This window comes from Propithecus coquereli, unplaced genomic scaffold (assembly GCF_000956105.1).
Source record: "Propithecus coquereli isolate 6110/MARCELLA unplaced genomic scaffold, Pcoq_1.0 Scaffold6, whole genome shotgun sequence".
NCBI classification, from domain to species: Eukaryota; Metazoa; Chordata; class Mammalia; order Primates; family Indriidae; genus Propithecus; species Propithecus coquereli.
The window spans coordinates 1,480,481-1,494,577 of NW_012151951.1; the positions used below are offsets into that span (position 1 = coordinate 1,480,481).

The 14,097-nt window shown below is 39.4% G+C and overlaps 1 protein-coding gene across 1 annotated transcript in view; it reads right to left on the reverse strand.

The window, feature by feature from the left end:
- The window catches only part of MMP20 (matrix metallopeptidase 20), a 44,978-nt gene extending 37,564 nt beyond the window's left edge, over positions 1 to 7,414 (reverse strand). The window contains exon 1 of the mRNA XM_012659184.1: positions 7,284 to 7,414. Coding sequence (XP_012514638.1) covers positions 7,284 to 7,409 — 126 coding nt within the window. The 5' untranslated portion in view covers positions 7,410 to 7,414. The remainder of the gene's footprint in view (positions 1 to 7,283) is intronic.
- Between the last annotated feature and the right edge of the window lie 6,683 nt (positions 7,415 to 14,097).

Sequence of the window (14,097 nt, forward strand, 5' to 3'; positions counted from 1 at the left end):
AGTGCTGTGGCATCAGCCTAGCTCACGGCAACCTCAAACTCCTGGGCTCAAGCAATTCTTCTGCCTCAGCCTTCCGAGTAGCTGGGACTACAGGCATGTGCCACCATGCCCGGCTAATTTTTTTCTATATATATTTTTAGTTGTCCAATTAATTTCTTTGTATTTTTAGTAGAGACGGGGTCTCGCTCTTGCTCAGGCTGGTTTCGAACTTCTGAGCTCAAACAATCCGCCCGCCTAGGCCTCCCAGAGTGCTAGGATTACAGGCGTGAGCCACTGGGCCCGGCCGAAATTAATGTCTTAAAATTGAAGATTTGTTAGATATATTATTATATATTCATGTCAGGCAATACTAGGCCTCTACTAAGATTGCAGTTTTGAAAAATATTTAATAGCACAGAAAAATGCTCTTGATATAATGGCAATATACTGAGAAAAGCAGAGGAGAAATCTTTATAAGGTTATAATCACAATTTTATAAATAAACCAAACACACAGACATACACAATGACAAATGAAAGGAGGTATGTCTGAATATTACCATTGATTATCTCTGGGGGGTGAAATTATGGGTGACTTAATTTCTTTTTTATCCTTGCCAGCATCCCAAAGTTTTTTACAACAAGCGTGACTGTTATCGTTAAGGAAAAAAATAAACAGGAGCAAGTCTTCCTCATTTGTTTGGAGAGGGTGCTCTATTTCCTCACTGCAGGGTCAACTGATCCTTCACTGCCTGCCTTGCATGTGTGAGGAGCTCACTTTGCTGTCCCTTGTGAAAATCTCGGGTCACATGAGAAGCCAAAGGGAGGCAAAGAGAGAGGCAACATGGATTGCCAGGCCCTGAAACCTAGAAGAGTTTCTCTGAAACAAAGCCATGACTATTTGATTCTGTTACATCTCTGATGAGATCGTCTTAAATAAGCATTTTATGTTCTGATCTTTTCTGCAAGATGAAGTTGACACCGTGAGTCATTCCTGTTTGCGTAAGTTAATGCTGTGACAATTTGACGCTCACGGCAATGTCTGAATGTGCTCCTTCAGAGTTAAGCTCTGTGTGGAACACCAGATGCTCTGGATTTTTGAGACAGTTGATTTTAAATATTTTGTTCTCTGTGAGGTTAAGTGTGATACTCTATATTTTACTTCTTGTTTCACAAAATATAGTCATATAAGGGATCTTCCCTTATATGGGAAGATCCCATGGTAAATTAAGTGGAAAACATGTTCACCACTGCTATGAAGCTAGGAGCCACGTTTATAAACAAAGTGACGTATGATTATAAACCAGGACAAGGATGGGACCAGTGGTGGGTCACCAAAAACTCAGTAATTAAGATAAATAACGTTTTAATGCAAAATTCAAAAAACCCAAAATTAATGCAAAAAAATTCATGATAAAAAAAATTTCAAAATTTAAAATAAAGACAGGATGCATTCCTGCCTCACTTGCCCTACCCTAATGCTGGGTCTGAATCATAGAAAAGTCTTGTTATGAAAGATATGATCTAAGGGATTAACAGTGGCTATATCTTAATGTTGGAATTAAGATGATTTCTTTTTAATTATAGAGGTTTTACAATTTTTCTGCTATGAACCTATACAATTTTTATAACATTTCTTTCTTTAAAATATCCATAAGATGTTAGACTTATAGCACAAAAAGGTTTATGGCTGGTCGCAGCAGGCAGGATTAAAACAGTACATTTTAATGAATTAAAAATAAAATTAGAAACTATTCTTACTTAAAAAGAGAACAAAAATTGGTCGCTGCAGGAATATAAACAAATTCCTCCCTACTTGGAGCCCTTACATGACGTGGTTCTTATGGCAGTAAAACACCTGTCCCATTGCACCATAAACTACCGCTTTCCACCAATTTCTTGGCACTCGCTTGCTCCGTTGCAAGCTCTTTCCTGTGACTGCTTCACAGGCACGGGTCCTGTGCCTGCGACAGTTCTAGGCTGAGAGGAGATGCTCAGTTAATGTTTGAGCTCTTTTTCGTTAGGCAAAATATGGAAATATGTTTTTTTAAAGAATTAACAGATGTTCCCAAATTCTGGGAACTTTCTTGCCAAAGTTTTTGGCATATTTTTCAGTCAAAATGTTCCATCAGGCACTTAGATACGCATTTAGAATTGCTTTCATGTTATACTCTAATACTTGCATGCAGTTGGCAACAATATTTCAAAATTTCAAGACTCATCAAAATTGTGTCATTTGCTCCTCACCTTCCCCACTCCCCCATTGTTAAAATTGTTACAATCGGCCAGTCGCAGTGGCTCATGCCTGTAATCCTAGCTCTCTGGGAGGCCGAGGCGGGTGGATTGTTTGAGCTCAGGAGTTCGATACCAGCCTGAGCAAGAGCGAGACCCCTGTCTCTACTAAAATTAGAAAGAAATTAATTGGACAACTAAAAATACATAGAAAAAATTAGCCGGGCATGGTGGCGCATGCCTGTAGTCCCAGCTACTCGGGAGGCTGAGGCAGAAGGATCGCTTGAGCCCAGGAGTTTGAGGTTGCTGTGAGCTAGGATGACGCCATGGCACTCTAGCCCGGGCAACACAGTGAGACTCTGTCTCAAAAAAAAAAAAAAAAAAGAAAATTGTTACAATCACAGTTTTAGGGTTGATATAAGGTGGCTCTCTCTCTACTTCTCTTTCAGTATTTGACAGATAAAAACAGTGGAGACCCAGGGATTCTGTCCTTGTAAGGTAAGCTAGCAGCTTCGGTCTCTCTCCCGACCCTTTACCTTCAGTGCACTTTCCTAGTCCTTTTCCTTTCTGAGAATTAAGAGGTTTTTTTTTTTTTTTTTTTTTTTTTTTTTGAGACAGAGTCTTTCTCTGTCACTCAGGGGCATCACCATGCCCAGCTCATTTGTTTGTATTTGGAGAGATAGGCTCTCCCTATGTTGCCCAGCCTGGTCTCAAACTCTAGGCCTTAACGATCCTATTGCCTCAGCCTCCCAAAGTGCTGGGATTACAGGCATAAAACACCACACCTGGCCTCTGAGAATTAAGAGATTAAAACTCAGATTTTAAATTCTTAAAAAGCCAAGGTGAAATTTAAGGTATATTTATTTATTTCTTTCCTTCCTTCCTTCCTTCCTTCCTTCCTTTCCTTCCTTCCTGCTCTCTCTCTTTCTTTCTTTCTTTTTCTTTTTCTTTCTTTCTTTCTTTCTTTCTTTTCTTTCTTTTCTTTCTTTCCTTTCTTTCTTTCTTTCTGTCTCTCTCTCTCTCTCTCTCTCTCTCTCTAAATCACAGAAATAGATTTGTGAAAACTTTTAAAGCTGTCTGAAAAATCCTAAGTTCTAGTCCAGGCCGTGTCACTAACAAGCTTGGCCAATTCTTTCAATTTCTTGTGGTTTCAGCTTTCTTACCTATAGAATGGGGTTAGCCAGGTGCAGTGGCTCACACCTGTAATCCTAGTACTCTGGGTGGCCAAGGTGGCAGGATCGCTTGAGGCCAGGAGTTCTAGACCAGCCTGAGCAAGAGCAAGACCCTGTCTCTACGAAAAATAGAAAAATGAGCCAGGTGTGGTAGCTTGTGCCTGTAGTCCTAACTACTAGGGAGGCTGAGGTAGGAGAATCACTTGAGCCCAGGAGTTTGAGGTTGCCGTGAGCTATGATGGTGCCACTGCACTCTAGCCCAGGTGACAGAGCAAGACTCTGTCTCAAAACAAACAAACAAACCCCTCCCCCCAAACCAAAAGGAAACCCCTGTAGAATCAGGTTGGTTTCTGCCCTACTGACCACACCAGTGTAAGGATCCAAAGAGATCCTCAATGTGAAAATGCTTTTAAATGTATCAAAAGACTTTAAAAACCCTTTTACTCATTAATTCCATTCTGGAAACCTATCCTGAAAAATAATCCTTTAGATTAGGCTGATATGCAAAGATGCTTATAGAAACATTATTCATATGGAGATAATTTATTTGTCTAACAAAGGAAATGGTCAAATAAATTATAACTCATTTATATTCTGGAATATTTGTGACTATTTAAAATAATGTTATAAAAATAGTATAAAAATCAAAATTTTCTTATGACAGAATAGTAAGAAAAGTAAGAACCAAATTTTGAAGACAATGACAATTAAAAAAAAAATCTTTATCACAGAAAGTAAAATGGTAGTAAAAACACCTGAATTTAACAGTTTGTATTTGAAAGGTTGTATTTTTATTTTCTTTAATTATGAGTTCATAATAATGTGATAATGAAAAATTTTGTTGTTTTTAAAGACAGCTAAAAAAAAATCTGTTTTAAATGTTATGTTGATACTAGCAAGGCTCCTTTAAAAACAAGAGCCTTGTTTTTCAGACAAAGTTTGCATCGTGAAGATGATTTTTGCATATAAATCCTTTGGTCCTAGAAAACATTTGCTTTATTACCAAGGGGCTCAGAGTTATACCTGTGACAGAAGACAAACTTTCTTTATGGTCCTTTCTGTATGAACACGAAAAAAGCATAATTTTGTTGTCTGTTACATTTCTGTTTCAGAAAGCATTATACACAATAAAACACTTTTAATAGATAAAAAATAAATGTTATATTGATACTACTTATTTTTTTAAACAGACAAAGCCAGAATAAAACCCTGGATTATGAAAATAGCTAAGTATTTTATCATCCCATCATTTTTGAAGCCTTTATGCAAAATAGCAAACCTGAATTTAAAGGATGCAAGTGGACATTAAATAAATTAATTAAGAACCTGCTTATCTTTTCAAGTGTAGATTTTTGCGTCCATGGGTTTTGGAGGGAGAGGTGTATGATGTTTGGAAATACGGACTATCTGGTGTTTCCAGGCACAATGAGCCATTTGTTCTCTCTTAGCAAGCAATCTAGAGGAATAAAGCATCTTTCTAAGCACTTTCTCTGTTTAGTCTGACCCAGGCCACCAGGCCCCACATGACCTGCTGGCCTCTGTCCCTGGGACTCCTCCAGGACCCTCTTCCCTGGTCTTTCAACTTGTCACGTGGGTGTGATGATCACACTCCAAGCTCCTTCATGCCAGGGCTGCTGCAGATTCCATTTCCTCGGCCTGGACTGCCCATCTCCAGGTCTTCACATGACTGGCTCTTTCATGCAGTTCAGTTTCAGCTCGAATCTGCTTCCTCTGGGAAGCCTTCCTGGACTACTCCATTGAAAATACCTGCCTCCCCTCACTCCCTACCCCAGTCACTCGCTATCATCCTGGTTAACTTATTTCTAATATCATTTGTCACTTTCTGGAATAATCTTGTTCACTTTTTGGTTGACTAGTTTATCTCCTCCCAAGCACCTTCCCACCTGCTCCATCATCGCATGGAAGTGTCACAGGAACAGGGACTTGACTTGTTTTGTTCACTCACGTCTCTCCAGCACATACCACACAGTAAGCATTCAATAAGTGAACTTAAGCTGCCTATTGTCATGTTTTTGTTTGTGATTTTATAAGGCTGATGAGGTGGTTATATGACATTTCTGTAAACTATAAGGTGGACCTAATTGTTTCTAGTTGCTGGGATCCACTTTAGAGGTTCGCCCAGATCATTCCAGGCTTCTAAAGAGTGGTGAGTGTCCATGCCCAGATTTGATGACTGGAACTGTTGGTCTAAGGCCTTTCTGAGAGTATGTCATAAGGAAGACTGAGGAGGACTGACTTATTCTGGAGAGGAAGAAGTAAGGAATCACTAAAGGCCCCCAACATTCCAAGGCCACCCCCTTCTTTCCAAACATCCCTAGCAGACCCCAGACTGGAGCAAGAATAGCTTTGCCCAAGACTTTCTTGCCTTATTTCTGCATAGACTGGTCAGGGATTGGCTAATTTTTTTGGTAAAGAACTGATAGTATTTTGGGCTTTGCAGGCTATACTCTGCCATTGTGACATGAAAGCAGCATAGGCAATACGTAAACTTAGGGACATGGCCAGGTCTGGCCCTAAGACTATAGTCTGCCCCAACCCTGGACTAGAATCAGGGTCTCTGGCCACCTCAGATCTATTCCAACCTCAGCATGGCCCTCCTTCTGGAGGTCACAAAACCTCTGTACTTTCTGAGTCAGAGGGCATGAGGTGGAGTGGGAGGAAATTACATTTGGGAAGAAGGGACCTAAAGCTAGATGGCACCAATATAATGCAATTTTCAATAGATAGCAGTATTCTGAGTTATTTTGAATTTAGTTCATCTAAAAGTGGGCTCAAATCAAAAGAAGTTCAATTTAACAGGCCTGTACCGGGCATCTGTGTATATGCAGGGCTAATATTCAAAATGTTGAAGGACTGATGTGGCAGGGGAACTGACCAATTAGAGTGGACAAGTGGCAGAAACATTGGTAGGGACATGCTAGAGTGCACGGGTGTAAATAAGCTCCACGATGCAATGGCCAAGCAGGGCACGGGTGCAGCCTGGCTTGCAGGAAAGCAACGCTGAGGCAGAGCTGGTAATCATAGAGGTGCTACAATTGTGACAGACCCTCGAAAGAGAGGCCTGTGTGCAAAAACATCTCTTCCACATACTCTTCCCTGATGTCAGAAATTCCATCATCAGAAACCCATTTTTGTAGGTTAATGATTACCACCTTCCTTTTAAATGCAAAAACACTTGGAGACATACACATATCGACTCATTTTGAGTCACGTACTCTTTACAAAAATACAAATATGGATTATTTATATTAGACCCTTTCCATCAGTCATATGGGAGAGATCTTAAAAGAGGAAAATACAGAAATTCTAAGTAAAGAAGGTTAGTTGGGGAATATGCTTTAGAGAGGAAAGGCCCTCATCCACTTTAAATTTTGACCAAGGTTACCTTGAATACAAGAGCCATTTAAAAAATGTGAACACATTGGAACCAATTTAGACAAGAAAAAAAATGTGAACACAACTAATCTTTTTGCTGTGACTGCTAGGAAGCTTAGATCTAAATTCACAAGCTGTTTCTAGTATGTGCATTTTATACCTTGGTGTTTACTTTTCTATCTCTATTTTTCCTCTTACATTATTCCTCAAATACTTGCTTTGACTTTTTGTATTGCATGTTATTTGCAAGCCACCTCGGATTCTGTATGAAGCAAAATACCTAGATAGATATTTATTCATTTATTGATTCAGTCATGCAACACATGCACCTCATATGCACCAGATACTAATCTTAAATGGACAGGAGGTAACGCTGATTAGACTTCAATGGACTTATAAAATGATTTAAAAAGTATAATAGATATTTTGCTTATTTTCTCACTATGCCCCTTTAGGTTTTGTAGGGCAGGAGGAGGAAGAGGGAATTGGGCAAAGATTCACAAACCTGTGCAAGGTGGTAGTTGTTCCTCCAGGTCCTGGGGGTGGCTGAAAATAGGGAGGGGGCTGCCGTGGAAAGCTTCAAGGCTGTGATGAGGAGGACAGCAAGGCCAGATGCAGGGAGCACCTTCATCTCCTTACCGTGGCTTGGTAATTATATCAGCCCAGGGGATGGCAGACAGTGCACATTTGCACTTCGACCCTGAGCTCCTTTTATAGAGTCAAATGGGTCTGGGCCCTCCGAGCAGGGATGATTCATGTCTCAAACGGTAATTACACAGCTCCCTGATGATGGGGTAACACAACTGTACAGAGGAGTCAGGAAAGCTTCATTCTTTGCGATTTACCAAGTGGCAAAAGGACAAAACCAGTCCTTTTTAATGAAGTTTGTCAGCTACTGACACAAATTGGGGAATTGGTTGATTGGTTTGGACCCAACTTGATTGGTTTGAACCCAACTCAGTTGAAACATTTCATTAGTCTCAGTTTGGGGGCCTTTTTCCATTCTGATTACAGAAAAGTTGAATGATTAGAACATAATTGAATTTACCTTCACAGTAATCCTGGGCTCCCCGTGTATTCAACCCAATCGCCTGTATCTTCTGCATCCGCCTTGACATTTCTAGTAACAAATGCTGTTCATAATGATGGTTCTGAGACATGTAAAATTCTGAATCATCAAGGTAACATTACATTATACTGTGCTGACTCAGGGTGGAAAGTGAACTGATACTGTTAGAAAGCTTTTCAATGAGTTAACACAGGAGTTATCTTAGTGAACAAAAACATCAGGCAGAACTCCCCATTCCCTGTGCACTCTGGTTAATCGGAGTCGTATTCTTTTTTCTGGCTCCAATTAAGATGGATTTTGATCTAGAGATCGCATGGAAAAATGGTGATATATGATGGGAAAAGCACTTTGTAGTCAGACAAATTGAGATTAAATTTTGTTTAATATACTTCCTAGCAGTATGATCTTGGATAAGTTATTTAATCTCTGTGAACATCGGTTTTCTTAATCTGCAAAAGACTGACAATAATATTAGGTCATTAATATGAAATGTCTGATTTTGAATCAAAAGTGTAGTTTATTATATCTCAAAGAAGAAGCAGTACACTTAATCAAAGTATGCACCTAAACTATCCATACAGTTTTGCCATCTTAACAGTAGTTTGTTTATACCAGCACCGAAGAAGCCTGGAGAGTGAGTGGTGATGAAATCACGAAAGGCGTTTTCCATAGCTTGTTGAGAATTGAATATTTTTCCTTGTAAGAAGTGGTCCAAAGCTTGGAAGAAGCAGTAGTCAGTTGGTGCGAGGTCTGGTGAATACGGTGGATGACAGAGAGTTTCCAAGTCTAGCTGCTGTAGTTGGAGCAGCGTTGTTTGTGCGACATGTGGTCGAGCGTAGTCTTGCAAGAGGATTGGCCTGTCTCTGTTGACCAATCTCAGCTGCTTAATCACAGGCATCCTCATCATTTTGTCCAATTGGTTGCAGCAGACATTCACTGTAATTGACAGACCAGGTTTCATGAAGCTGTAGTGGGTAATACCAACGCTGGACCACCAAACAGACATCATTAGCTTTTTTTGATGAATATTTGGTTTTGGACTGTGTTTCGGTACTTCATCTTTACCCAACCATTGTGCCAAATGCTTGTGATTGTTAAAAAGAATCCATTTTTTATCATACATAACAATACAGTGTAGAAATGGTTAGCCTTTATGTCGTGACAGCAAAGAAAGGCAAGCTTCGAAACGATTTCTCTTCTGATGCTTGTTTACTTCATGTGGTACCCATCTATCCAGCTTCTTTACGTTGCCCATTTGTTTCAAACGGTCCAATATTGTTGGAATAGTAGTCAAACCTGGCTGCTAATTCACATATAGGTTGAGAAGGATTCGCTTCCATGACAGCTTTCAGCTCATCATTATCCACCTTGGTCTCAGGACATGCACATGGCTCATTTTTAAGCTTAAAATCGCCAGAATGGAACTTCTCATACCATTGACATACTGTTGTTCATTAGCCACATCCTTCCCAAACACTGTGTTGATATTTTCAGCTGTCTGCACTGCATTGGTTCCAGGACAGAACCCATATTTGAAAATAACATGAATTTTTGATTTATCCATGCTTTCACAAAAATTGCTCTAAAAAAATTTTGAAAGATAATCACAAGCCAAAATGTGCATTTGAAAGAATGAGGATGTACCTTCATGATTAAAAAAAATAAAGAAGTGTCAAAGTGAAATGTCCAAGATATCAACTGTCAAATTTAGTACTTAAGGAAATCAGACATTTCATACTTAATAACCTAATACTATGATATGCAAACTCCTCAAGGTTATGGGGTAACACATCATATAGCATGATATCTACTAGCACACATAGTATCCATTAGAACTGGGTTCAAATTCTAATTCTGACACCTATCCATATGACTTTCAGCAGGTTGATTAATCTCTTTTAACTGTTATTTTCATCTGTAAAATAGAGGAAAGATGTCTACTTTGCAGAATTTTCATAAAGGAGAAAGTCCCATAATAACAAAGCTCTTAGCAGAATGCTTAGTAGGCATTAGCTCTTACAAAATAATGTTCAATTTATTTTTTATTTTGGTGCCAGGTACCTGGTAGGCTCTTCATAAATTTTTTTGAATGGCTGAATCGATGACTAGATCAATGATTCTCAAAATGTGGTTCCTGGACTGGCAGCATCACTATCTCCTGGAAACATGTCGGAAATGCAAACTCTCTGGCCCCACCCAGATTTACTGAATGGGAAACTCTGGGAATGAGTCCCAGCTGGCTGCATTTTAACAAGACTTCCAGGTAATTCTGATGCATGCTAAAGTTGGAAAACCACTGGATTAGTTGAGTGAATAGAATTATGGGGTCTGAGGTGAAATGAAAAAAAATGTATGAAAAGTGCCAAGAAGTGTATGGAATGTCCCAGACATTCAATACTGCACTTACCATCTGGGACTGTGCTTTTTAGTGGTGACACACCTGGTATTTGAAAGCCATTTGTGAAGTCCGTTGCAAATAATTTATTATTAATACTGGTTAAACCATGAAAGTATGTGGACGTCTTACTTTCACATTTAGACTAGATTCAAGGTTATTCTTACAGTGATGTCTTTCTTTCTTGCTCTGTTGCATTCTGATGCACTTTCTTGTATGGAAGAGAAAGTGATGGTGTTACAGCCAACATATGGGGTCTAGTGAATAACCCCAGGTGCTCAAGAAGAGTTTGTTGCACATCCAGGTGTCATCTCTGTCACATACTGTGAGATGCACAAAGCACGTATCTCAGAAGAAAAAAAGAAAGAAGACCACAGACCTATTAGATTCATTCAGCTAACTAACTTGTAAGCTCTTTGAAGACTGTGTGATATGAAAATGTCACTTAGTCAAGTTTGTTGAAGTAATGAATGTACAATATATATTAATTGTCACTTGTTGATCTCAGAAAAGGAAAAGGATATTACAATAATCTTTAAAAATTTGCATTTATGTGTACTCCTATACTCTGTAGCCTTTCATAGCAGCTGCCAAAACTGAAGAACAGGGGCTGAGTCCTTGAAACTTCCCTCCAATTGGTCATCTTCTTCCCTTTTTCCCCCCAAATGCTGCTCCAATTCATCATGACAACCTTGGTGCAAAAGCAGATAGGGAGGTGGGCATTGGAGGGGAAGGAATTCTAAAGCCGACATTTTCGCCTCTAGGACTCTAAAGAATATTATTCTAAGTTTCACTTTTGGAGGTAGATTGAAGTAAATAACTGCCTATAAGGTGTGATCTAGATACTTCTCAAAGGTTCCAATATCCACTCTTCTAATGCATGAATACAATCAATACCAATATTTCCAAGGGCAACATTTCAATTGTTAAGTGCAAAAATTTTGAGGAAGAATAGCAATTTATGTTCTTATAAGTCACTTAAATGTCAGTGTGAATTAATTTCCCCTCACAGTCAATACTAGGCAATACCTTTGACTCTTCCAGAGAGAATGACAGACTCAATGTCTAGTAATTTCTTGATAGAATTTTCCTCTTCTTGATTTTTCTCTCTTCGTGGGGGAGCAAAAGTCTGCTTTCTTTCAATTGTTCTTGTATCAAATCTAAATTTAAATCCAATCATTCAAACCTGAAAAGATCATATCAAAGCAAGTCAACGACTAAAAGGAAATGAAATGAGAGACCCTGTCAGAGAAATGTGGAAAACATAGTATCTGTAGAAAATTGGATGATAAAAATAATATACATGAGACAGGACGTTGGTAGCCTCCAGGCAGGGATGATGCTTTGGGGATTCTGTAGATTTCTTAGAAACTTTAAACAGAACCTAATTTCCATGTGCCACTAATACAGGGGAATAAGGATTTTAAATTATAAAATCAAGTTTTTACAGAGAACTTCTCCTTGCTAGATCCTAGCTGAATTGAATTCCTTAGAAGTTTTAGTAAATCCTCAACATTTAGGTTTCTGAGATTGTGCCTGCCATGCACGTGATAAGTTGATGAATAATTGCTGAATAAGTGACAGATTGCCTATTTGCCTTACTTAAGTAAAGCATAGGCTGTATATATAGGCAGACGTATTATCAAACACTGACTTGGCCATTTTCTTAAATTTCCAATGTGTTACCAATGTTCTTAAATTTCAAGCTTCAGAAACCAGCTCTGGTTTAATTTAAGAGAATCGATATTTTGGGGGAGGGTATTAGGTAGCTCAGACAATTGCCAGGAAAGATGGACCCCCAGTCTGGGGGAACCAGCAGTAACAAGGGCAGTAGAAACCAAAGCCAAGGCATGATCTGTCAGTGGGACCCTGGCCTCTTACCACGAGACAATATTCCAGCCGAGAAGTGAAAGGTGTTGCTGTGGGACTTTTCAGCATTCAAAGTCCCAGGGTTGGTCGGGCTTGGGTCATGTGCCCTCACCCTGATGTCCAGAGTCAAGAAACAGGAGGACCTCTCCTACTTGGCCTCTGTACAAGGAGGCAGAACACCTTCTGTGGACACCACCAATAACGTATGGAATGGGGAATGTCTCTGACAAAGGAACAAATCACAACCAATCAAAATCAAACCCAGAAAATGTTCCAAACAATCAGCGACCTTCCTAAACTTCTACCTACTCTTCTGTAAAACGGAGGATAGTCACAGCTATATTAGAACGTTGGGAGAATGAAAATGGCTAATGGTTGTCTGGCACTCAGTCCAGTTTGTAAGTGGGAGATTTGAGAATTACTTTTTGCTATGATTTGTAAAAATTTTCCAGAAATGTTATGACAGATCAATAAAAAAAATATATATGACATTTTCTTACTTCTAAAACATCGCTGGTTATTAAATTGGCCATTGATTGAATAACAGTTGTGAGAAAAAATGAACATGACATCATTAAACATCTACCTTGACATACTACATATTGTTATGTGTTTATTGTCTTTCACCACTAGAACGTAAACTCCATAAGGGTAAAGACTCTATATATTTTGCTTACAGCAATATTCCCTAGTGCATAGAATAGTGCCTGGGACAAAATAAGTTTTCAATAAACAGGTGTTGAATAAATGAATGCATGAATGAGTGATCCATTGGATGATTAAAGATACAAATAAGAAAAACGATATTGTCCTCAGAAGGATAAATTTTAAATCAACCCATATAATAGATCAAATAAATGAAGGTGTGTAGCGTTACTCTAAGGAATCAGAACCTTTATTGGACCCTTATTATATGCCACACATTCAGCCAAGTACCTTATATCTGTTTTTCACACAACTTTATGACTCCCCATTTTTCATGTGAAGAAACTTGGGCTCAGGGAGGATAAATAATTTGTTGAAATTACATATATATGAAGTGGTGGCCCCAAGATTTTCACCGAGATCTGTTAGACCTCGAAGCCTGTGCTCTTACCAGTTACAGGAAGCACACGTTGGTGCCCATGCGAGCGGTGCCCTGGGGAACCCTGGGCTCCTAGCTGGCTGGCAGGTAGAGCCCAAGGCCGACTCCAGTAGCTGCGCAGCTCCCTAGCGCTCCCGTGTGTCCTGCCTGCACAGAAGTAGGGCCGCCCAGGCCGTCCGCACTCCCTGGCTGACAGTAATTTTTCTCATTGCAAATCATTCCTTTGTTACTCTGGCTTCTACATTTCAATCTCTAGTGAATTTAACTTTCATGAATGATTAAATTTCTGTATTTCCAGGGAGCTTGGTCAGAACCTGGTAATATTTTCAAGGTAAAGAATGCCTCCCAGTGAGGCGAGCTTCTGAGTCATCAACCACCACCTACCTCTTAGCCCATACCCAGCCTGGCCGCAGCCCTTCCTCCAAATGGCTCTAGTAAATATGCACCACTTTGAGTGCCTGGCTTTTAAAAAGTGTTTTTATTTAACTTGTAAATCCTATCATATTCTGTTTTTGTAGAGGTATTTTTTAAATTTGGAAAAGTTTGATAAGAATATAGAGTAACATGAACTGATATTCTGAATTTCTAGGTAAACACATATTCCAGAATCAGATGGAATAAAAATAGAAGAAAGAAAAAGTGTACTTAGAACCAAAGACGACCCTCAGAATCTCACAGAGAAAGTGAGCAAATGATCTTACCTTACTTGTGAGAGCGAGAAGCTCAGAGAGGACCTGGCCAGCTTGCACCCAGATGCCAACTTGTTTATCTTTACCAAGGACAGCAGAAGAAAGAGAGAAGGGAAGGAGAGGGAAGAAAAGGAACAGACACATTTACTCTGCACAATAGGTGATTTGGGTTACAGAGAAGGAAGCAAACAACCTTCTGATCCAGCAATTGCT